Raw genomic sequence first — 26,406 nt, forward strand, 5'->3', positions numbered from 1 at the left:
ATGTATTATTCTTACTATATTATATTGTCCTTTTTGTATTTTAATACTATTACTATTATAATTATTATTGTTAATATAGTGAATGTTTTTTGTCATATGTGTATATATGTTTATGTCATCCTTGTTATTGTCATTAACCTTAGTATATGTCTTATTATATATCTTTAATATATATATAAGTATATATTCATGTAATATTGTAATAGTTTTCTTCAACGTCATTATTTCCAATATATATATGTTATGTAAATATTTTAGTGTCGTATTTATATGTATTTTTATGTATTACGTAAAGCATTACTTTTAATATTGTATTTCTACATTTCATACGAATACTATATTACATTTTTACATATTATATCATGTTTATATATTTTTCATATATGTTATGTACATACGTTTTCAATATTCATTTTATACATATATATGTATATATTATGTATATACTTTAACATTACTAGTTACTTATATATGTTTTATCACTTCATGTATATTTTAAATAGTATATATATAGTATATTTCTAACATTATTACTAATTATATTTATATATGTATAAGTATATATTATGTACATACTCTTAATGTCATTTTACATATGTATATTCATCGTATTCTCGTATTTGATACTATAATTATATTTAATCTTGCATGCATTGTTAGAGTTTTTAATATTATTGTCTTATTTGTTATTTGCTCCAATATATTTCTAGTTCTTCCATTTGTTTTTATTTCATCTCAATTTTGCTTTGCATTACTTCGAAGATCATATTCTTGTTTCCTAATTAATAATCAAGGTAACGAACCGATTTAACACAAAGTCACTGATTTCATCGCTATGTTGGGTGAACATCAATCGACTTGTGTTAAAACGGTACGTCCTTCTCAAAAAAAATCAAAAAAGATTGAAAATTCTTGTCTTTTCAAACGGATCACAATTAAATCTCATATTGAACTCGTATTTTTGAAAATCAAGACAACACGTGTTTACAAGATACCAATTTTGGGCGTCGCGAGGGTGCTAATACCTTCCTCGTGCGTAACCAACTCCCGAACTCTAATTTTTCTCTGGATTTTAACGTAGACCTAAACTCAGCCTTTTATTTGTTTTAATAAGAGATCTAATCGGTGTCCGATCACACCTAGGAAAAAGGATCGGTGGCGACTCCCTGTTTATTTCAAAAAATCAAACGTCAAATTTTAAATTTTAAAAAAATCGTCACAATTAGCGACCAAGCTAAGCCAAAATTTTTACGTCGCTACACTGGTAATTCCTCGTACTCTGTTCCAGCCTTGGATACGGGTAAGGGGTGTTACAAATAGTGTCATGACAACATGAAGTACATGTGGTCTGTCACACCACTATCGTTAAAATTTAATGTTTTAGTCCATATTTTCGCTAAAAAACGATTTGACTATTTTTTAAAAGGATTAATGGCTAAACTTAGCTAAAAAAACAAGAAAAATGACTAAATTGGCAAAAGATGTAAGGGTTGAGGGCTAAAATTTAGCATTATGACTATTAAAAATATGAAAAGATAAAAACATTATTGTATTAATATTTGTTATTTTGTATATAAAAATGTATTTTACTAATATCTCAATAGAGTTGGTACTCGATTGACTTATGACACTAACTTAGCTAAAGGCTTAATGTAAGTATAGATACGAAAAAGAATCTGTAACCCAAAAAGACCAAGTAAATCTTAATACCTCATTTGGTTACTAGCAGGGAAGAAACCAAAAAAAAAATTAGGTGGAATTGAATTATAAATTTTTTGAGAGATCAAAATGTAATTTTAACATATATTAATCCATAATTCCATTATTTTTTGAAGTGACTAAATAGAATTTTTTTTTCATATTTTGGGGGCAAAGTGTAATTTTACCATGGATTATTTCATAATTTTATTACTTCTAAAAGGACTTAACTAATAAGTTCACATTTAGGAGGGCCAAAGTCTTTGCCAACCCCCTAGTGTCGCCTTTAGTTACTAGTGTAATATCACAAGGAAAAAGCTTATTTTATACACATGTACTACAAAAGTTAGACATGTAATAACGAACAGTTAGTACAAATTTAAACTTGAAATTAAAAGAATGAGTAACAACTCTTGTAAAAAAAATAAGACTTCAAAATAAGCAAAAAAAATTCCTTATCCTTTTAAAAAATAAACTATGTGTAACACCCCAAACTCGGCCTAAAAGTTATGACTGTATATTAAGGAATTACATCAACTTGTTTAAAAGCTTTTGTTTTAATCAAACTCAGTACACGTTTCAAAAGCATAAAATTTGACAAAACTCTTACAAATGTTTAGAAAAACCAAAGTCCAGAAAAACTTATTTAAAACCAAGAATTTGAATTCGAAATCGTGTGTTTTAAAAATACTAGTGTTGGCAGATCATTTCCAGTACTAAGACAAACATTCGTTAAAAATCATTTAATTATTTACAGAGTTTTTATTTTGAAAATCAAATTTTTAGTTTGATAAATTATACGATTTTACAATTTAATGTTAAAATACTAAAAGCCAACAAACAAAACCCAAAACAAATTTACATTCCAAAATAATTGAAAACATAAAACAACTTATATATTTAACCGCTAAACAATCCAAGCTCTCGCACGCCATCCAATCCTAAATTTGTTGATTACTTGTAATAGCCCGTTTTTTAGTAGTGTTGAAAATAGTGGTTTCAGGGCCACAAATTCGATAAGTGAGTCTATAAATATTATTATTTAATATTTACGAGTCAAATATAATATTATAATAAATTTTGATTTGATAATTTATGTTAGTTGAATGAATAGTTAAGTTCAAGTGGTTTGTCTCTAAAGTCAAGTGGTTTTGAAAAATGAGGTTTTAGGATCTCGTTTCTATAAACCAAGCTCGTAAATGTTATTATTATTATTAAATATTTAGAAAGCTATTATTGTGGTAAATTGAAGTTTGATTCGAAAATTTTAATATTTAGAGAGTTAATTAATTGAAAATGACTAATTGTAAAAGCTACAAAAGTTAAATTCTATAAGTTAAAAAGGTCAAATGGCTATGGAATCTTAAATTAATCGCCTTATTTGGTAATTATATCATATAGAAAAGTAATGGACAACTATGGACATTAAATTCTTGATGGTTAATTAAGTTATTGAGGGAAATTGATAAATCATAAATGTAACATATTTTAATCTCATTCTTAATGCATTTATGGATGATTAATGATGTAAATCAGTGAATTTGATTCTCCTAATCCCTTAAATTCATGTTTTTATACTTAGGAGAGCATTTGGGAGCAAAAGGAGCGAAAAAGAGGCCAAAATCAGAGTTTTCAAGACCCATACGGGCAGGCCACACGTCCATGTGATCCACACGGGCAGGCTACACGCCCATGCGTTAGCCCTTGTCGATATCGCTCCCTGTTTCCCAAACACAAGAAAAAAGCCAATTTTTAGGGCTTCTAAGCATTCAAAAGTCTATAAATACATACTAGAAAAAGACCTAAGGGGACACACAGAGCAGATAGCAGAAAATACTCGAAGAGACGCCGTCGGAGTCATATCGGAAGCAGGATCTCCTCCAAGACTGAAGATCTCCCTTCAATTTCTTCCAAAGTTTTTGGGTTTTCTTTATGTTTTGTGGTTTTTCTATTTTTGAGATGTTTTCCCCCCGTTAGTATGAACTAAACTCCCTAAATACCTAGGGAAGATGAAACCTACGATGGATCTAATTATTTAATTATCTGAATTACACAATAAATACTTATTCTTGTTCTTAATTATGTGTTCTTAATCATTGCTTTAATATTTTCAAGATATTAATCCAAGTTTGATGTGCTTATTCAGTGGAGCAAAAGTCCCTCTTTAATAGAAGATCTAGCATAATTAAGCGGAGTTGCATGCAATCCTAGAAATAGTACGACATAAATCTGCTGGATTAGAGTCAAATCTAATTAGGGAATCCATAAATCGAGTAATGCGACAATAGGGGTTTTAATTAGAAAGAGATTTCAATTAATCAACCTAGAGTCAGTTGTTCTTAGTCTCAAAAGAGATATTAACATAGTTTAGGGATTACTACGGATCAAGGCAAGAGGATAAATCGTTTAATTCAGAGTTAGAATAATAAGTGAAGTCTAGGTGGATTCTTCCTTAGGTATTGTCCTCATTATTGGTTTATTTGTTTATTTCCTTCACTCTATGTTGCGTTCATTAGTTAATTAGTTTAGTTAATTTTAGATTAAAACAAATCCCTTTTATTTTAGGCTAAATAATAGAAAGATAGTTAATACTAGTACTTTTAGTCCTTGTGAATATGATATTCTGGACTCGCCATAGCTATACTACCCTTCGATAGGTGCACTTGCCTTTGTCATAATCGTAGTCTAGTTTAGTGAATCATAAAATGATCATCAAGTTTTTGGCGCTGTTGCCAGGGACTAAGATATTAAAAATGCTTGATTTTTATTACTTTACCCATTTTTTTATTGCAATTTATTTTTTTTGTTTTTATTTTAATTTACTAACTTTTCTTCCCTTTGCTTATGGCAGGTTCTTGTAGTTTATGACTAGAAAAAACCCATCAGGACCTCTACTTTTTGATAGTGAAATTGAAAGCACAACTCGCAGAAATCGTAGAGAAATAAGGTGGAGTCTACAGTACATAGAGGAAGAGCACGAGGACGATACCAATATTACCGGAGATGGCTGACAATCGGAATAATCCACTACCTCCTATGGTTGCCGTAAATCCTATAAATCGAAATCCTGCTCCTCGTACTATGTACGATTATGCCAAGCCCACTCTCACTGGGGCCGAATCAAGTATGATTTGACCTGCTATTGCTGCAAATAATTTTAAACTGATACCTAACACTATTCAAATGATTCAACAGTTTGTTCAGTTTGATGGTTTGCAGGACGAAGACCCAAATACTCATTTGGCCAATTTCTTAGAGTTCTGTGATACTTTCAAGATAAATGGTGTTTCTGATGATGCCATTCGTTTACGATTATTCCCCTTCTCATTGAGAAATAAAGCTAAACAGTGTTTGAACTCCTTACCATGAGGTTCCATCACTACTTGGGATCAAATGACCGAGAAGCTTTTATTGAAATACTTTCTGCCGGCCAAGATAGCAAAGTTGAGGAATGATATCTCTTCCTTTGTGCAAATGGACTTAGAGACCCTATACGATGCATGGGAGAGGTATACGGATCTATTGAAAAGGTGCTCTTACCATGGGTTACCTCTATAGCTACAGGTTCAGACTTTCCACAATGGTTTGAACCCCTCAATTAGGCAAATGATCGATGCAGCTGCCGGTGGTGCTATAAATAATAAAACACCTGAGGAGGCTTATAAGTTCATAGAGGAGATGTCACTGAATAATTATCAGTGACAAGTTATAAGGACAAAGCGGACAAAAGTAGCCGGTGTTTTTAACGTTGATGCGGTTACCATGTTGTCAAATTAGGTAGAACTTTTAAATAGAAAGATTGATGGTTTATGTGGTTCTTTGCAGGTACATCCAGTGATGCAGTGTGACACGAGTGGAGGTGGAATGAGCAATTTAGAAAATCTACCCTATGGTCCTATCATGGAAAATGAGCAAATAAATTATGTGGGTAATAATCCTAAACCTCAAAATAATCTTTACAATAATACTTACAATGTAGGTTGGCGAAACCACCCAAATTTTTCATGGGGAAGCCAAGGAAATCAAAGACCACCACCACCCTCTCTGGGTTTCCAACAACCACCTTAACAGCAGAAAAAGAAATCGAACCTTAAGAAGATGCTAACAAAATTCATCTCGGTGTCAGAAACTCCCTTCTAAAACACTGAAACCGCACTAAAAAATCAGCAAGCGTCGATTCAAGGGCTCAAAATTCAAATTGGTCAATTTGCCAAGATGATTTCAGAATGACCACAAGGTAGCTTACCGAGTAATACTGAAACTAACCCAAGGGAGCAACTTCATGCAATTACTGTTCGAGATAAAGAAAGGTTAGTTGAAGATGAACCAAAACCGAGACAAGAATATGTAGTAGGTAAAGGTAAGGTTGAGGTGAGCCACAACGAGCAAAAACCGATCATTAAGGAATATAAACCTCATGTGCCATATCCAAATGCGACAAGGAAAGACCACGCAAACGAACAATTCGGTAAATTCCTTAAACTGTTGAAAAAGTTACATATTAACTTACCATTTATTGAAGCTCTTTCGTATATGCCCAATTTCGTTAAATTTTTAAATGAGCTTTTAGCAAATAAGCAGAAGTTAGATGATTCGTCGCACGTGGAGCTAAATGCAGTGTACTCAGCCATTTTGCAGAATAAACTACCCAACAAATTAAAAGATCCAGGGAGTTTTACTATTCCTTATTTAATTGGTAGTTTAAGTGTTAATAATGCTTTGGCTGATTTAGGGCTAGTATTAATGTCATGCCCTACAAAATGTTTAAGCAACTAGGTCTTGGGAAACCCAAACAAACTAGGATGAGTATTCAATTGGCAGATAGAACAATTAGATTTCCTAGGGGTATTGTTGAAGACGTACTCATCAAAATTGATAAATTCATTTTCCCAGTTGATTTTGTTGTTCTAGACATAAATGAGGATAGTGACTTACCATTGATTTTAGTACGGCCCTTTTTTAGCAACTGATAGAACTATCATAGATGTTGGTACAGGTGAGTTAATACTTCGTGTAGGTGATGATAGGATTAAACTCTAAGCTCGTGATTCTATTAGGATATCTAGTGATTGAGATGATATTAAGAGCTCTGTTAATGTTAATAACCTTGTGGCTCAACATTCTTTGCAGGAAACACTTCGAAAAAACGTGACAGAGCTGCAGTCCAGTTTACATAACAAAAATGGAACAAATCATGAAGAAAGAAGATTAGAAATCGATGAACTAGATGAATGGCAGACACACGTCAAGGAGAAACCTAGAATACACGATGAACCAAAGTGACTCCATCACGAGTTTAAGGATGAGACAAACCAATTTAAGATTGGCGATTAGGTATTGTTAGACAAAACAGACCCTCGAATCACCACTTCAGAGCTTAATGCAAACGGAGCAACTCCTTTTACGGTACTGAATATTTTCCCATACGGTACAGTCGAGGTAAATCATTCTAAATTTGGCACTTTTAAGGTAAATATTATTCGGCTAAAACCTTATGCTGATAATAGAATTTACAGTGAGAAAGAGGAGTTTCGACTCCGTAAACCATCGTAATCGTGCGAATACGAGGTAAGTCAAGCTTAGACTTAAAATAAGCATTTCTCAAGAGGCAACCCGAGTGTTAATACTGCTAATTTTCTTAACATTATTTCATGATTTTTTTTAAAAAAAATTAATTAAGTTTCAAAATCTAAAAAAAAAAAGTGTGTTTTTGACCCACATGGCCTGGCCACACGGGTGTGTGGAGCACACGGCCTAGCCACACGGGCGTGTGGGATCTCACATGGACATGGGAGAAGTGAAGGAAAACACACACAGCCTAGTAACATGGCCATGTGACCCACACGGCCTAGACACACAGGCGTGTCCTAGGCCGTGTGAAACCTGGAACTATTTTTTTCAAAGTCAAAGAGTTACACGACCTGGCCACATGGGCGTGTGGGATCTCACATGGGCGTGGCAGAAGCGAAGGAAACACACACGGCCCGGCGACATGGCCATGTGACCCACACGGGCATGTCCATGGCCATGTGAAAACTGGGTTAATTACCCCAATTTTATTTTATTTTATTTATTTGTAATTGTAATATTATTTATTTTTATTTTACTAATTAATTAATTAATTAATTTAGTATTCTTATACTTATATTTTAATTTTTTATATTTTAATTTTTATATTCTTTTATTTTTATTTTTATTTTAATTTTTTCTATTTTTCTTTCCTATTTTTTTATTTTACTATTATCATTACAATTACCTTTTAAGTTTATTGATATTATTGATTTAATTATTATTTTATTTTTTTATTATTTTATTTTTTATCTTTCTTTTTAATTTTGTTTTAGTTGTTTTATTTTTTCTCTTCAATTATTTTCATTATTATTTTTGAAAGATTTATGGTTGTTTCTAATCGAGTTATAACCCTTAATTTTCTTTATTATTTGTGTTTATTTTCTTGTTAGTTTGCTCGGAATCATGAGTTACATTTAAATTTGACTGCAATTTCACTTTTCACTATTCTGAAGATTTCATCCAATATTCAGGGCAGTTTCAGTTTTCTCCCTCTCTTATGATATTCTGTTTATACTGTGATTATTTATGTTTGTACATTGAGGACAATGTACATCTTAAGTGCGGGGAGGTTATCTATAGAATTATTAGAAAATCTCTGAATTATATCTTGTGTTTAAGTAATTTTCTCACATTACTATTAGAATGAATTCTTATTAATTTATGATTATCGTTGATGAGTTTTAGATTAAATTCATAGGTAATTGCATATTGATTGTTTAAACTTTAAAACACTAGAGAATCAAGCATGATAAGTCTATTTTCAGAATAAAAAAAAATTAGGTTGTTTCCCTAAATTGAAATATTACCTTGAAGTTTGAAATTTGCAAGATTGACATCAAAAGCCATAATTTTTGTGAGATTTTAAGCCTTTAGAGCATACATTTTTTTTCTTGCTCACTTTATTATTGGTTACGAGTGTGTCAATGTTGATTTGTTATTCTAGAACTTACTTCGATTATACATATCAAGACCACACCTTTGGTTTGATATACTGAGATAATAAAGGCACCTAGGTTTTAACCCACTTATCCCATAAGCCTACCTTCATAATTAACCCTTAGTAAACCCCCTTTAAGCCTAACCAACCGTTTCTTGATTTACCCTTTAATATTAACCCATAACTTTTTTTTGATTCATTGCGAATTGTTTCCCGTTTTATTGACTCCCTTTTTGTCGAGATTTGATTTGGTTAGTTGCTTAACTATGTTCTTTTGTTTTAGTTATTAAAATTTCTCTTATTATCTATTGTGCTCAAAAAAAAAAGGTGGAAAAAAAGTGAAAATATATATATACATTTATGTTGAATTATTACTAGTTCTATGTTTTTGAGCTTAAGTAGTTAATTTCATATTCTGAAAAGAAGCTCGTGTTATTCTTTAATAATTTTGATTGATGTAATTATTCAGTACTATTTTATTTTTCTAGTTAGGTAATTTATCAATTCGATCTCGATTCTAACCTTTTTTTTCAGCCTTTATCCACACCTTTAACCCAAGCCCCGTTACAACCCTTTAAAGACCTTTTGATTTGAGTATCATATTGTAACGCCCCAATTTTCGGGAATCCTGTGAATGTTGGCATAGGTTTAATTATGTTAGTGGGCCTCTAGAAAGCCCAAACTTAAGATAGAACCCGACAATTTTAGTTAATTTTTGTTCCATAAGAAAAAGGGGGTGAAATTATGAAATAGAACCTATGTGAAAATGTTTGAAAATGCTATAGGCTAAATTGAAGTGGCCAAATAAATAGGAGTGCAAAATAGGAGGATTTGCATGACAAACCTCCCATTTTACATGAAGTGGCCAGCCATCATGTTGTTGTAGACAAAATGTACACTTAATATCCATAATTTATGGTACAAATTGATACAAATTGATAATAGGTTAGGTAAATGTTCCATGATAATAGGTTAGGTAAATGTTCCATGATGGGTTAGGTAAATGTTTCATGATAATGGGTTAGGTAAATGTTTCATGATAAGAATTTCATGTCTTTTGTATTAAAGAATTAAATGGATGAAATATGAAGCTTTATTAAAAGAAAAAGGGGTGAAAAGAACAAAGTTTTGTCCATCTTTGTTCATCATAGCTGAAAGTTAGAGAAGAGAAAGGAGAGGAGAAAGCTCTTGAGTATTCGGTCATTAGGAGGAGGAAAATTGAAGGTAAGTTCTTGGTACCTTGCTTCTATTTTGAGGTTCATGAGTTCTTCTTGATTCTACCTTAACTCTTGAAGTATATTTTGATTTTTAGTTGTGTTGTGAGCATTTAGTCATGAATTAAAATGAAGGAAATGGTTGTTGTTTCATGTTCTTTTGATGAAAAATGGAAGATAGGTGAAGTTGGGCCAAACAAATGAACATGCATGTGCCTTAGATGCTAAAGGGAAAAATTGGCTAACATGTTGTGCTTTAAAATGATGAAATGGAGATTATACTTAAGTAAAATCATAGATATGTGATGATTGATTGGTGATATACATGTTTAAATAACAAGCATGCAAGTTAGGTGTGAAAGAGTGATTTGGTGATAAATCTGCTTGGGACAGCAGCAGTAACGTGACTTTGGAAAATCACCATAAATTGTGGGAGATGATTTAGAAGCTGAATAAATTATATAATTAAAGCTTATTGAGTCTAGTTTCTAATGAAATAAACAAGAACATATTTTGAATTCTGTACAATGAGAAATTTGATTCGTAATGAAGAGTGGTCAGATTAGTCAAACAGTGAAACATGGGAAACTTTGAGAAAAATCTGGTATTGATTGGCTAAACCAAAAATTCTGAAAATTTTATGGATAGAAGATATATGAGTCTATTTTAAGGGAAAATTAACGGCACTTGATTTGGAGTTTCGTAGCTCCAGTTATAAATGATTTAGTGACTGTTGCTCAGGAAGACAGCTTGCAGTGAAATTATGATTATGTGGTAAACATTGACAAAAATTTGTTAATGAGTTGCTTATTGATTTCTTATAAGCTTACTATGATCTGTAGGTGTGGTTGGTCGAATATTGTAAGGGGTTAATACGTAGTTCGTATTTGAATAGTTAGATTAACGTGTTAGTAATCCAATTGTAGGCGGTTCGTGTGTGGATCTCATCAGCATATCGTCGCAAACAGGTGTGTAACTAACACCCTCTTTCTTAGTCTAGATCGGTAAAAGCCGAAAAGCCGAAATGCCAAAAATCGGTATTTTGTAGATTTGCGAGTGTGCGAATGCTCGTGAGGTAAATCGATTAATGTTTTTGGTAAGCTGCAATGTTTGGACTGCAAAGTGCATGATTTTTGTGCCCTCGATATTTTTTGGGCTTAATAGGCCAAAATTGGAATGATGGGCCAATCTGCCCAATTCGGTAAAACCCTCGGTAGTGATTACATTAGTACGTGAAAGGTAGGAATATGCATGAAAACCCTAAAATGGATAAATTACTGAAATACCTTTAAAAGTGGAAATTTTACAGTTTTACCCTAGGAGATAAATTACCAAATACCCCTAGGTTAAATTTACCTAAATGCATGTTTGATCGTTGTTATTTATGCATGCCATGTTATTATTATCGATGCATGGGATGGGATATTGACGGAGGAAGCATCGAACGTGGCTTGTCCACGTCTTGGAGGCTTTGCCTCAATTCTTTGATAATGAGCGACAAGGTCAGAATCGTGGAGTGTTAATGGGTGGGTTGAGTTATTCCCACATGGAGTGTATGGCTGGTACGGGTGGAGTGTAGTGGTTGGTGGGTTGAGTAGTCTCCCAAATGGGCTTGCATATGTTTACCGATGTTGCATGTATTTTGAAATGGGCCTATGGGCCATACATTTATCTGAATAAGGGCTAAGACCCAGTTTATTGTAATCTAAAAGGGCTCGCCCAAGACCACTGATACCCAAATGGGCTTGCATATGTTTACTGATGTTGCATGTATTTTGAAATGGGCCTATGGGCCATCTTGTTATCTGAATAAGGGCTAAGACCCGTTTATTGTAATCTGAAAAGGGCTCGCCCAATATCACTTTATTACTGAATGGGCTTAGGCCCAATAGGCTTGAGCTGACTTGGGCTTTGAATGGGTTTTCCTTACACACTGAGTTTCCCCAAACTCATCCCTTTTATTTTCATCCACGCAGAAATCCCCAACCATAGTGGGCTTGGAGTCGTGAGGGAATTCGAGTGACCACCGCTTCGAAAGTTTGATTTTCTTCCGTGAACTGGACATCCTTTTAATTACGTTTGAGGTTTTGGGCTTTTAAATGTAATAAGGCCGCTTATTTATTTTTGATGGTTTTTAATATGTATTACTAAGATAGGTAATACTTATTTTAACTGTTGAAATTGGATAGCTTTAGGGCGCGTTTTCAAAAACAACAGTTGATTTTAAAATAACACGACAACAAGCAAAGCTTCCGCAATGAAAATATTTTCCAAAATTAATCACTTTTCCTAAAAATGACTTAATCGAATCGGTTTCCTAGAAATATCCATGACGTTAAGGTGTGGCAATGGCGGTATGCATGTCTAGGATTGGATCCGAAGGGAGCTTGGTACTTAAGCGATCCGATGGACTCACCACCTCTTTCCGGTTTCCTACACGGTGCACGACTTCCATTCACTTTAACCTTTAATGAATTAATCTTTTGAACATTAAGTACGATTTTCTGGACTTAGAATGGAATTTTTTTTTACGTTTTTGATGTGGCATGCCGGATCTGGCCATAACTTCTGGGCCGGGTTTGGGGTGTTACACATATCATTTTATAGTGGTGGAGATTTGATTTTCATGCAATCCTATGGTAATGACTTTTCATAATTGACTTTTGAGTGCTTAATTTTTTAACCTTAAACACTTTGAGTGATTTGAGTGAATCTTTAGTGAAGATGTAAAATCTTGTTGATTTTGAATTAAAGGTAAGTACTTAAATAAGGGCAGATACCTATGTTTTCATGTCTTTAGAAAATGTGTGACTTGGATTGTTTGAATCTTTAGGGCTCTTTTAGTTGAATTTTCAATGCATGATTATTTGTGAATTATTTCGAAACATTATTGATGAGAATTATAAGTTGAGAAGAATTAATTTTAATTTTGAGTTGAGGATTTTGCTTGAGGACAAGCAAATGCTTAAGTGTGGGGATATTTGATAAACCATAAATGTAACATATTTTAATCTCATTCTTAATGCGTTTATGAATGATTAATGATGTAAATCAGTGAATTTGATGCTCTTAATCCCTTAAATTCATGTTTCTATACTTAGGAGAGCATTTGGGAGCAAAAGGAGCGAAAAATAGGCTAAAATCGGAGTTTTCAGGATCCACACGGGTAGGCCACACGCCCATGTGCCAGTTTGTGTTCATATCACTCCCTATTTCCCAAACACGCAAAAAAGCCAATTTTTAGGGTTTCTGAACATTCAAAAGTCTATAAATACATACTAGAAAAAGACCTAAGGGGACACACAGAGCAGATAACAGAAAATACTCGAAGAGACGTCGTCAGAGTCATCTCAGAAGCATGATCTCCTTCAAGACTGAAGATCTCCCTTCAATTTCTTCCAAAGTTTTTGGGTTTTCTTTATGTTTTGTGGTTTTTCTATTTTTGAGATGTTTTCCCCCATTAGTATGAACTAAACTCCCAAAATACCTAGGGAGGATGAAACCTACAATAGATCTTATTATTTTAATTATCTGAATTACGCGATAAATACTTGTTCTTATTCTTAATTATGTGTTCTTAATCATTGCTTTAATATTTTCAGGATATTAATCCAAGTTTGATGTGCTTATTTAGTGGAGCAAATATCTCTGTTTAAGAGAAGATCCAGCATAATTAAGCAAAGTTGCATGCAATCCTAGAAATAGGATGACATAAATCTGCCGGATTAGAGTCAAATCTAATAGGGGAATCCATAAATCGAGTAATTCGACAATAGGGGTTTTAATTAGAAAGAGATTTCAATTAATCAACCTAGAGTCAGTTGTTCTTTGTCTCGAAAGAGATATTAACATAATTTAGGGATTCCTACGGATCAAGACAAGTGAATAAATCGTTTAATTCAGAGTTAGAATAATAAGTGAAGTCTAGGTGGATTCTTCCTTGGGTATTGTCCTCATTATTGGTTTATTCGTTTATTTCCTTCACTCTCTGTCCCGTTCATTAGTTAATTAGTTTAGTTAATTTTAGATTAAAACAAATCCTTTTTATTTTAGGCTAAATAATAGAAAGATAGTTAATACTAGTACTTTTAGTCCTTGTGGATACGATATTCTAGACTCACCATAGCTATACTACCCTTCGATAGGTGCGCTTGCCTTTGTCGTGATCGTAGTCTAGTTTAGTAAATCATAAAACGATCATCAGTAATATATTCAGACATCATATGCTCATGCACAACTTAGCAAAACTGAAACATGTCCTCCGAATTGACAGAACACATACCTTACTTATATAATTCACATACCTTAACATATCACTTATAGAAGCATGTTAACAAATACCTTGTTTTTAAGTCTTAATTAAGTAGTATGGACCCTATGAAAAATCTAGTTATGAAACGCACATCATAAACAAGCTTATAGTAAATTTTTAGAAAATGGATCCACACGCTCATGTGGCCCACATGGCCCAATTGACCCAGTCCATGTGGTCCACATAACCTAACACGCGTCTATGGGGCCCAGATGACCCAAATAGCCCCCACACGATCTATCATATAACTTGGCACATAGTCGTGTGACGTCGATAATAGATTTTTGACATCACGTCATTCGTTGTTTTTTACGAGATTAGGTCATACACCTGATCGTTTTTCGACGCCAAAGATTATAGTAGCAATTCCAAACCTCCAACGAAGGAATAGACCCTATAGTTCTTAATTCACTAGAAAATTAGTCGTCACCAAAACTTCACCGAAACTCTTGTCCAACTGCCGACACTTGAATGGTAACCAAAACTCCCCTCAAACATCTAGATGCGATAGATTCAAATATTATTATTCCGATTCTCTCCTCGGAACACTAGCAAGCTGAGTTTGAGATAATTACTGATCTCAAGTAATCCACTTTTATCATTGACTTTATTTAACAAGATTGATCTCAAGAAAAGGACTAAGAATTAATAAAGTGGTTGTATTTATGGTTGTATTTCTGGTTGAACCATTTCATCAAACTTTATGTCATATAGTCCCAAATTTTAATACTAGTGTCTTTCCAGGCATTGAAACTATAAATGATAAAACCATCATTACTTTAAATTGAGAAATATCTAATTAAATTCATCTTGCAAATAATTTGAAAAAAAAAATAAGAGGCAAAGAATGTGTTCTGTGTCATACACCAATAATTTATAGAGGTGCGTGATTGAAGTTCATCAGTAGGCATTCTTCACTGCGTGGTTACGCTTTTTGCAAGATTTCAAGGCTGGTCAACATTGAATCCCCTAACACAGTAAGATGATACGCAAGTGATTGAAAAGGATTTATATTAACCACAGGTTGAAGACAGTTCTCAACTTGAGGAACTCCAATTACTCAACAACCGCCTCCGGGACACACTGATGCAGCATCTCCTTTTGAACACATTACAGTCGAGCGTCCTTTGTGGGCACGTAGCTGCTGAACATCTGACTGTTGCTTACTAAAGCAAAAGCATCACGGGTAGCAATCACAACAATAGAAAGAGTGGGGGAGTGGGACGACAAGCAAAAATAATAATTTGGGGATAACTTCCTATTTTTTTTTTTTCAAATAAATTAAAATAATAATAATAATAATAATAATAATGGTAGAAACGGGTAGTAACGTGAGAGGGAGTTTGAGAATTTTGGGGAAAACTACTTAATTTTTTTTAAAGAAATAACAATATCCCATTACTCAAATTTTTTTTATAACTAATTAGATTATTTAGAGTTTGACATTAACTCAAACTCATCTACAGCGCATGTGAATAAAAATATTTCTACTCTACATGGATTTAAATACAAGATTAAAAGTTAAGTTAAAGTCTTACCACTAAGTCAACATACTCATTCTTATCATTAATTGAACGAAAATAATATTTATGTCAGAAGATCAATGGTAGAGGTTAAGACAAAAATAACAAAAATTTAAAGGAAAGATTCAAACCCAAAACCTCACACACACAAGTACAACATCTATCCACTGAACCAAATTAATATACTTAACATAATTTCATAATCTTAACTCAAAAATCAAAACGTGAATGTTTTAGATGTCATTAATCTAATTTCTTCTAACTCAATTTTTAGAATATGACATCATATAAGTGACTAAAATTACCAATTAAAATTAGTCTATTGTTAATTCATATATTAAAATATAATGAAAAAATACACTTTATCAAACGTGGCATAAATGATATGTTAACTTAAATTAATTAATGGAGAAAAGGGAGTTAAGAGAGAGAGTGTAAGAAACAAACTTTAAGCCCAAAAATATGAAAGTGATAATATTTGTCATAGGTGAAGTGACAAGATTAACAAAACATATCCAATTCAACCAATCATGAGATAACAAAAAGCTAAGATATAAGTGTTCATATATGGCTAACTCTAAGACATATCCATACATCTGATGGTTGCCTCTCTTTTGACTTCAACATTAAACAGCATTTCAAAATATAAACCCCAACCTCGTAGGAAAAAAAAGAGTAGTTCAAATTGAAATATTGACTTGCTGCAAGACTTAATATTATCCAATCGTCAATCTTGTTTAGTAATTAAAGAATTTGTATATAAACGTGGCGAATATTAGCCGAACAACTAGAAGAACAAGTGGGCAATAAGGCCTGCAAAAAGAGAAACCAAAATTTTACTTTTGTCAACTGTTTGACGTCTGCAATTTCTGAAAGTAATGCCAATAAATTCTCAGGGATAACGTAACACGTAATGTGGTGCTTCTAATAAAGAAAATATATGTATAGTATAGAGAAAAAATCAAAAGAAAAAAACAACAAATATATAACTGTTTTCGTAATCAAATCCGTCTATACATTCAGTTGAATTAAAATTTCATTAAAAAATAAAAAGAAACTGGTTCGACTAATTTCTTTTCAATTCTAATCTATCTATCCAATTTCTAAAACCAAACTTGGTACTTTTAACTTCTGAATTGCATGGCGTATACATTGATCAAGTATTTAGCGTGACATGAAGAAGCGGATCTTTTGGGGTCTAGCGGATCTTGGTCCCCAAAATTTTAAATTTTTTATTTTTCCTTAAATTTTTAATAAATTTAATTAAGTCCCCAATTTTTTAGAAATTTTCATTTTTCCTTTAACTCTTTTAGAAAATTTTAATTAGGCTCCTCAAAATTTTTGAAAATGCTTATTATACCTTTTAATTTTTAAAGAATTTAATTAAGCTCTCTTAAAATTTTTGAAAATTTTATTAATCTCACAAAAATTTTAATTAGACCCCAATTTTTTTAAAAAAAAAATCTCATTAAACTCCTACAAATTTTTAAAATTTTACTAAGCTCCCAAAACTTAATCCCAAGATTCGCCACTCATGAAATGTCAAGAAAATTAACAGATTTGGATCCAGGAATGTATACTTTGCAAGCAACAAAAAAAAATATAGCAAAGGTTTTTTCTTGTTTTGGCCAAATCAGCTAAATGTTATTATGGTGGTGAATTGTAAAATGAAGACACAGTACAATTATCAAATTACACCAACGCGTTAAGAAATGGTAATAGACTGTTGAGAAAGCTTTGCTTAAATATTATCTCAGTTTAAATAGGGTTAGTCTGAGACTATAAAATGAAGGAGGACACCCATATCTGCACAAAAAAGTTGAGCAAATTATATGTTTTTTTGTATAAATATTACATTAAAATTCAAGGATGAAACTTGGCATTAACCCAATTCAAATTTATTTATCACATGTCTAAAAACTGGTTTCGTAAAGGTATTAATAAAAAGTTGAAAAATAATAAATAAAACCCCACTATTATTATAATAAAAATAAAAATAACAAAAATCTTGAATGGAAAAATCCGCCAACCCAAATTCATGCATCTGATTTCCCTATATAAACCCACTTCCCATTTGCCAAACAAAGATTCAGACTCCTAACTTCTCACATTTCTTCTCTTTTATTCTTTAATTCATTCATTTTTTTCCTAAAAAAAAACAAAACAAAACCAACCCCAAATTCCTCAATCAATTACTCAAGATTTAACAGGTTTCGTTATGGAGATGCATCCGAGTAGCAACGAGACCGATTTAGCAATGTTGGACTCAATTCGGCGACACTTACTCGGCGAGTCATCAGACTTCCGACTCGATGCTTCCGTTGATTGTACCACTACCACGGCTCCCCCCGTGTTTTGCAGAAGCTCAAGCTTCAACCGCTTGTACCCATGTTTGGCTGAAACCTGGGGTGACCTTCCTCTTAAAGAAAACGATTCTGAAGATATGCTCGTTTTTGAGTTCCTCCGAGATGCTTTAACCGTAGGCTGGGCGCCCTCCGATAACTCTTCTATCAAATATACGCCGATTAAACCGGAGCCGCAGGAGATTTTAGTTGAGGCTCCAGCTGCGAATACGGTTGTTCCCGCGGTGGTTCCGACCAAAGCGAGGCATTACAGAGGAGTTAGGCAAAGGCCGTGGGGGAAATTCGCAGCTGAGATAAGGGACCCGGCTAAAAATGGGGCTCGGGTTTGGTTAGGTACTTTTGAAACAGCTGAGGATGCGGCTTTGGCTTATGATAAAGCAGCTTATAGGATGCGCGGGTCCAAGGCTTTGTTGAATTTCCCATTGAGGGTGAATTCCGGGGAGCCTGACCCAGTGAGGGTAACGTCAAAGAGAGCATCACCCGAGCCGTCCAATTTTTCATCATCCGGCTCAGAGCAGGGGTCACCGAAAAGGAGGAGAAAGGTGGCTCCCTCAGCTCCGGTTGTGGGTGAAGCCTGGTTAGATATGAGTTCAGCAGCTGCAGTTGAGTATGAAATTGGATCACGTACTAATAGCAATCAACTATTAATCAGCTAATGGATTAATGAAAGAAGCAGGGAAAATGAGGGTCTGAAATATTTGTAAACTTGTGTTGGCTTTGTGCATACAAGGAAATTGATATTATTTCATGGTTGTTTCGCTAAATGAGAAAATTTTATTCTTTAATAAAAAATTATGTAAGCAATATGGTTGAAAATGGACATTCCAATGCAGCAAGATACTGTAAAAACCTAGTTTTGATGTAGGAAGAAGCATACAATCAAAATGTAGATGTAGGCGTTGGTATCTCAGCCATTTGAAGATGACAAATCCAGACCAGCTTGGCGTTAGGCCTATAATAAAAGGTAGCTGCTCTTCTTTCTAACATGTGTTTATTTTACCAATATTCTAGAACATATGGCGTCAAGCTGAAGGAACAAGGACGCACGTACACGAACGTTGCGCGGTTTGAAAAGGACAGTTGACTTTTGGGCAAAGATGGAATAGCTTTATCCTCTATCCAAACACTAATTGCTTTTTTGACCTTATACATTCAAACTGTTTGACTTTTCAAACTTTTCTTCCGACTTCTAACCACCAGGATTCTTTGTTCACAATGAGAAAAATGTTTTCACATTGAGTTTGGAAAGGAGATATGTTTGAGAGTATAGGTGGGTGGGAATTTGATTGGTTGTTGTTTTCTATTGATTTTCTACAACTACATAATTCATTTGGATTTCATAAAATAACTTTTTGACGTCAACAGCTTGCTTATGGGAAAGGAATACTCCTACATGGGATTTAATTTAGATGAAATTTGATCAAAGCTAAAATAAACATTTAAATGTTGAAGCATTTGTTTAATCCTAAAAAGCTTTCTTCCTTGCATAACTCCACTGCAACTATATTAAGTAGTAATTACAAATATCATAATTTGATAGATTGTATTGTGTTTGGAATGTCTCCTACAATTAGATTTGAGTCATAAAGGTAGCATGTTAGGTAATTATTGTTTGAGTAATTATTAATTATGCAGATAATTACACTTAAATCTAATTTTAAAAATTATTTTTATACAAACTATAAAAGTTATATTATAAGCATTAACACATGAAAAAGGCATTTGAGCTATATTCAGTTACTTTTAAACCAAAAAAAAAAAAAAGTTCTGTCTTTTGTAATCTTTAATCCTTTTATTAATAATTTCATTCCGAAATTTTTCCTTCATCCTTTCATCCTATTATTGGTATCAGAGCATAAAATTAGATTTGTTTAAGAGAAATTGAACATAACTTAAATGCCTTTTTTAGCTTCTTACTCTTCCTTTTATAGTAGAGATTCATAGCTTAATTTGATTTTATTTGAATTCGTAGAGATTTCTGATAAGGATGACATTATTTCTTTAGTTTAATATAACTGTTTGAAATTAATTCATATCGAAACCAGATTTAGTTCTAATGTATAGTAAAGAAAAGAATAATTTGAGGTTTAAAAAGATTTGGAAACAAAATTAAATATTTGAGAAAAAGAAATTAATAAAAAAATAATTTGTAATGAAAAGATAAATGGAAAAAGGGATGGAAAGAGGAAGAGATAAGTAAGTTGGGAAGGGAGTTGTGAAAGAAATGTAGAAGATGAGGATTAATTTAAGAATAAAAGTAGAAGAAGATTGAAGAAATAATGAATAAAGAAACAAAATCAAAGGAGAGAAAGGGCAAGGCTAGCATTCTACTTCCAACTCTAATATTTAATTTTAAGGTGGGCCTAGAAATATTTAATCAATAGCTCTTAAAGTGGGCTTACAAACAACGGTCTGGCCGAAAAATACTTTCATAATGGACTTGCGGAATTTATAAGTAATTGATATTTTATTATTGAATTCCAACCACAACCATTCGACCATCCGCAGGTTTTGAAAATATTGCCATCTACAAGAAATAGCACATTCATCCAACTTTTCTAAAATTGCATTTTCAACACCAAAAATAAAGAATTTTTAAATTCAGCAAAATATATACTTTAATCACAACTTTTACTTCAAAATATTATTTTATTTTCATTTTCACCATCACCGTTATTTCAATGTTCTTTTGTACTCCTTTTAATCCCCCGCCTCTATTAAGTTCTTTCTTGATTTTTTTCTCCATAACTCATGCTTTTACTATAAAACTTATATTTCTCCCTCAAATTGCAAAAAACTAAAAATCAATTCTAAAAAGAGATTAATAAAATGAATTAACTAGTTTAGTATAATAAGATATAATTATATTTTAAAAATAAATTATAAATTATAAAATTAAAATGTATAGAAATAACATTTTAAACTTAAATAAATGAATAACATGCTAAGCGTTACAAATTACAAATAATAATTACTTCAATTCTCACCATCATAAAAAATAATAATAATAATAGAGTGCTCCAATTAGACTTAATTCAAAAACACATACCAAATTCAATGATTACCTAAAAAATTTCACACACTATTGAAGTTTAGTTGATGAAGGAACCAAATTCGATTATATTCTCAAATTATTACTTTTGGTGTATATAAGGATGCAAACACTGGAGATAAAAATTTTGAATGACCAAATCATGCCAACGGTAGTGAAACCGACTTATACAACCACATGAGTCTCATACAAGCACAATTGTCCTAAAGTAAAGCACATCCACAATACGATTGTTTGCTATGTCAAGGTGACAGAATTTGAAAGAAATTGAGGACAACACTTGCCAATTAAACTGCACCTGCCACCTTCTTAGTAAGTGCAATGACATTGAAATTGAATGACTCTGGATTTTTCTGGATCATTCCCTTGATCACTTCGGCTGCATCCTGTTGAAAAATAAAAGCATACCAGTTGGGTCTATTCATAACACTTAAACACTCTTGTAATACCAAAACACTTTGAGCAACTCAGATTATGCACAAACAAACACAAAAGATAGACACTGGCAAATTCACAGTGGAGGGAGTTTTGAGGTGAAATGTATAAGCTGAAGTTGAAGCTTCAAACTAAAACCTTATCTACCAATTGGAACTCCCTTTAGTCCAAAAGTGGAACGAGATAAAGATGAGCTAGCTTCTTGCACATTTAAGTTTATTCGATGCACGACAGTCAAATACAAAAATATAAGGGGAAAACAAACCTCAATGCAAACAGCAAACTACTTTCTTTTCTTAAAAATTCAATGTCCCGTAAAATTCTTTTGTGAAAATTTTAAGGGTAGATTTAATTTTTAATACCAACACGAACCTGCAACAAGGTACTTCGTGAGGATGCACCATGGGATATTGGTCCTGACTTCCTTCCATCAAGTTCATAAAGCTGCCCTACATTGATGAGACAAAAAATAATGATAAGATCAAGGCACCAAATACAACCACATTTAAGATATTCCAAAAGAAACTCTGATCAAGCAATAGGAATTGTCGTTTCTCTTTATATTTGGTTCTATATATTAGAAATGAGAGGGGGGTATGTACCATCAACACATGTAAAGCAGATAAAGTGAGTATCCACATTCTCAGAAGCCTGTCAAAAAAGATAGTAAGATTGCCATTTTGTACAGATTTGTATCTAGCCAAACTTCACAACTTGTAATTTTACACTGAATAAGTCGAGTATAAAAAGATATGACTTGTTATAAATTTACCTCCGTATCACCAGCTGTAGCTGCCACAGTGTGAGCAACTTCCATCTCTCCATCTTTCTCAAGAAATGCAGCACGCTGTAGATGCATAGAACAATTTGAATTCAGCAATCGGAAATCACAAAAACATGCAGGCAAAAGCAGATACACTGTGCATGCAGAGAGGAAGAGAGAAGTAGAACCTCCAATGGATCCATGATTGCAGTAGATTTAAAAAACCTATCTAAAAAGGATCCCTCTTCTGAAAAAGACAATGCAAAAAATAGTTATTCCATGTATTCTACAAATAGACTAATAACTACCTGATACCCTTAAGTTCAGCGATCAAAGGAAGCATTGATGCTAAAACTGCAAACTTTGTACAAGATCACAATGAAATACAATTCCTCATTTTAAGAAGAAAAAAGTGATAAATCAAAAAGCCTGCTCATAGATGATGGACAGATGATGTCTTGATTATCATCCAACAGTGATTTCAGTAAGATGACCGCGTGCAAGTGTAAAAATTATCAAACATCACTAAGCATGCTTGTGAACATCTTAAAATGAGCATTGTAGATGGTGAACATTAGACCCAACTTACGTAGCTTGATTTCTGAAGTAATATTTCCAACACTGTGAAGAAGCCCAATCGTTCCACAAGCATTTCCCACAGTTTGTTTCATGAAATAAACCTTACTGCTAACATCCTACAGCCAAAACAAAAGGCAGAAAAAAAATCTAATTGGATCATGCATAGTTCTGAAACATGACAGAAATTTTATGTACAACACCTATTCTTTTATATTTAGAGAAGTCAAAAGAGGGAATGGAATTTTGAGCTTAAAATTTTGCATTTTTTTAAAAAAGCTTTTCTATTTCTCTTTTTGACTTTGGCTCCTTGACCATTATACTTTTCAATGAGGTCCATCATCCAAGGGTGTAGTTAGTCTCACCCATCAAGTAATTTACAATTGCAAATGCTATCCACACAAAATACAGAACCGTGTGATCAGCAAGGAGTATCTATTGTACTTAAGTGATCTTTTATACCAAGGGGTCATAATATCTAGCAATTGTAAGGAAGAACTACAGGTTCACACAATTTAATTACAATTATTTTATGCTCCAAATATTTCTGATTCCAACCCATCTTGACAACAATTTGATATAAAACACAAAGGCTTTACGTAGAAAGATGGAAAGAAAACTAGAAAGGTGAAAAATTAAAGGGGGAGAGAAGTAGAAAGAGAGGAAAATATATTTTTTCTTTCCATTAGTGTACTTGGTAGGAAAGATAGAATTTTTTTCCTTCATTATTTGGTAAAGTTGAAAATGCAAAGTAAAATGAAAAATAAAAAAAAGGTATAATGTTACAAATGCGAATGCTTAATTTACATCTCTCTCATCTTCTCTCCTCTTATTGTTCCAATTTGGTATAACTTATTTTTTATACATTATGATGAAAAAAGGTATCTTTCCTATTTTCTTCCCTCGCATTTTTCTTTTCTACCAAACACACTCAATTTATTTTCCTTCTACTTTTCCACTCTCTTCATTTCATCTTCCACTTATGCACTAAACTAAGAACACCCAAAGAGCTACAACAGGATATTAGATTATAAAAAAAACAGCATTGTACTTACTCTTTTCTCATTATCTTGCTGCAATCTCTCTTCTTCAGTCTGAAAACATTGAACCGTAGAAACAGACAAAAACAACGTATTGTAATTAAGTGTAAAAGTAAAACTAAACTAAGAAGAAATGGGCCGCCAACTAAAGCTGGAAAGAAACAATTAATTTCAGATGAAATCACCTGAGAAGTTATTGGATAAAGAAAAAGCACAGCAAGAACAGGCTGTGGAACCATTGCTAGGAGTTCATCATCCAAGCCATAAACATCGCAGCACTCTGCCTCACTCTCTCGAAGACCCAGACCCCAAAGAAACTGCAGAAATTCAATATTATAATTTTCAAACGAATTTAAACAAAAATAAAACTATCCGCACAGACTCATAACAATCCGATCCTTTAAAAATTTTCTCTATAATTTAGAGAGACTACAAGAAACAAAATTTAAAAAAAAAAAAACCGAAACCCTAACTCACTATTTGATTGCCGCAAATCTAGAAATGAAAAAATCCATGAAAACCGTTTTTTAATGTTTTGTTTATCTTATTTCCCGATCATTTCTCGGAACCAAACATTATAGAAAAAAATGAAAAATGAAAAAGAACCTGGTTCATGACATCGGGGTTAGCTTCGAGAGGAAGCCATCTCTTAGCTGCAGGACTTTCGTCTGGAGTTGCCATTCTTTTAGTGGTTTTTAGCAGGCTTTTTTTTTTTAATGTGATTCTTTTCTTTTAATTTAAGAAAGGGTTTGAGACTGGAGGTGAGATCGAAGAGTCAGTGTAAGTTGAGTCGGTTTCTATTCTTCTCTGCTCTACTTTTCTCTTTGCTTTTTATATATAGGTTTTGGGCTTTCCGGCTACCTCATTCATTTTAGTCACAATGAAAATTGTCTAATTATGAATTTCAGCCTTGACTTTTCAAAAAATGAGAAACAGTCCCCCTACTTTAATTTATCAGAATTTGTTCATTCTACCTTATGAAAAATGAAAAGCCAATCTAGTTTTTGCTAAATACATAAACTTATATCGTTAATTTTTGCTGAAACCTTGGATGTAAATAGTTGAATTATTGATTTTTTTTAGTTTACAAAATTAATTTGAAGAATAAATACAAGTATATGTTCAAACAATTATAAAGTGCAAAATCAATCTATTTCAGTACAAACACACTAAGAATTGAAATAATCTAGACTAGAATTGATTAACTAAATTAAAACCAACAGATATTAACAACATATGGTGGGATTTAAAGACCCATAAATGTGATTGCACATCAAATTTGAATACTCAAGATTCAAAACCTCCGCGTTTGCTATGCTAAAATCTCATTGACTCGAAATAACTCAAATCAAAAAGCTTTAAGCATGCTATCTGATCGTATTAACTTCTTGTAAAGCATTGTGATTAACTTTATAACAAATTAAAGTAAAGGGATGTAACTCTGAATTAAACCCAATAGAAAACATAAAATTTGCTTTCACCTCACGCTGTAAAACTGAAGCACCGCTATATACAGTAATAGGAAGTGGCAAATACAAATACATAGAAAACAGTCCTCTTGTACTTGACTGGATGAAAACATAAAGGACTTGGTCTCTTCATCGCCCCGTCTTCTAGCAACTCCAAACAGTAGTTGCTCACTTTTCTTTTCCTTATCCCACTGAAAAAATAAGCAAAATAATAATAATAATTGTTAAATATGACTCCTATTTTCAGTCAAATTTGAAAAATAGTTTTTCAGTTAAACTCTGTTTACTTGTTTCCATCAAACACTGATTAGTTTAGATTATTTTATTATTATTTGATCTATGAATTTAGCCTATACATAGGCTCTTTTACAACCTTAGAAAATACACCCATTAGAGATTAGAACTCATAACACATTTAGAGAATTTTGTGTTTACGTTTTGTGGGTTCTTTGTTTTCAGGTTTTCGGGGTTTAGTTTTTATCTCCATCTTTTGTACTCTTCGTTCTTTTGCCATTATAGTAAAATTATCTTTACCCGTGGTTTTTTATCCTCTTTGGAGGGGTTTTTCCACGTTAAATTTATGTGTTCAATTTCTCAATTTATTCTGCTATTTTCTTGTTCGTTACTTAATCGGGTTAAAATCCTAACAAGTGGTATCAGAGCTAGTTCAATTTTCATAGATCAGCCCGTTCAGAGATGGCAACAACAAGGTTTGAAATTGAGAAGTTCGATGGTGAGAAAAATTTCAATCTGTGGCAAGTTCGGATTATGGCAATTCTAGTTCAATCAGGCTTGAAAAAGTTTGTTATCGGGAAAAAGCCTGAGAATCTAAATAAAACAGAATGGGAAGAGCTTGATGAAAAGGCTTTATTTGCAATCTAGTTGTGCCACACGAATACGGTATTGCAAGAGGTATTGATGGAGAAGACCTCATCTGCCTTGTGGAAAAGGT

General features: G+C 32.7%; 2 protein-coding genes and 1 non-coding gene across 3 annotated transcripts; 1 reads left to right on the forward strand and 2 right to left on the reverse strand.

The window, feature by feature from the left end:
• Positions 1-5,139: 5,139 nt before the first annotated feature.
• Positions 5,140-5,246, reverse strand: LOC128279802 (small nucleolar RNA R71). The gene has a single exon (XR_008269997.1). It is a non-coding gene; the product is annotated as a small nucleolar RNA R71 (small nucleolar RNA).
• A 12,599-nt stretch (positions 5,247-17,845) lies between these two features.
• Positions 17,846-18,935, forward strand: LOC108469199 (ethylene-responsive transcription factor 2-like). The gene has a single exon (XM_017770097.2). The coding sequence runs from the start codon at positions 17,975-17,977 to the stop codon at positions 18,773-18,775; it is 801 nt and encodes a 266-aa protein (XP_017625586.1). The 5' UTR covers positions 17,846-17,974; the 3' UTR covers positions 18,776-18,935.
• Positions 18,936-21,210: 2,275 nt separating this feature from the next.
• Positions 21,211-24,823, reverse strand: LOC108467882 (ubiquitin carboxyl-terminal hydrolase 3-like). Its single transcript, XM_017768696.2, has 9 exons — positions 24,592-24,823; positions 24,171-24,302; positions 24,001-24,039; positions 22,959-23,064; positions 22,558-22,616; positions 22,379-22,453; positions 22,209-22,257; positions 21,979-22,055; positions 21,211-21,557 (listed from the first exon to the last, which is right to left on the reverse strand). The coding sequence occupies exons 1-9, from the start codon at positions 24,664-24,666 to the stop codon at positions 21,459-21,461; spliced, it is 711 nt and encodes a 236-aa protein (XP_017624185.1). The 5' UTR covers positions 24,667-24,823; the 3' UTR covers positions 21,211-21,458.
• Positions 24,824-26,406: the final 1,583 nt, after the last annotated feature.

This window comes from Gossypium arboreum, chromosome 8 (genome assembly GCF_025698485.1).
Source record: "Gossypium arboreum isolate Shixiya-1 chromosome 8, ASM2569848v2, whole genome shotgun sequence".
Classification (NCBI taxonomy): domain Eukaryota; kingdom Viridiplantae; phylum Streptophyta; class Magnoliopsida; order Malvales; family Malvaceae; genus Gossypium; species Gossypium arboreum.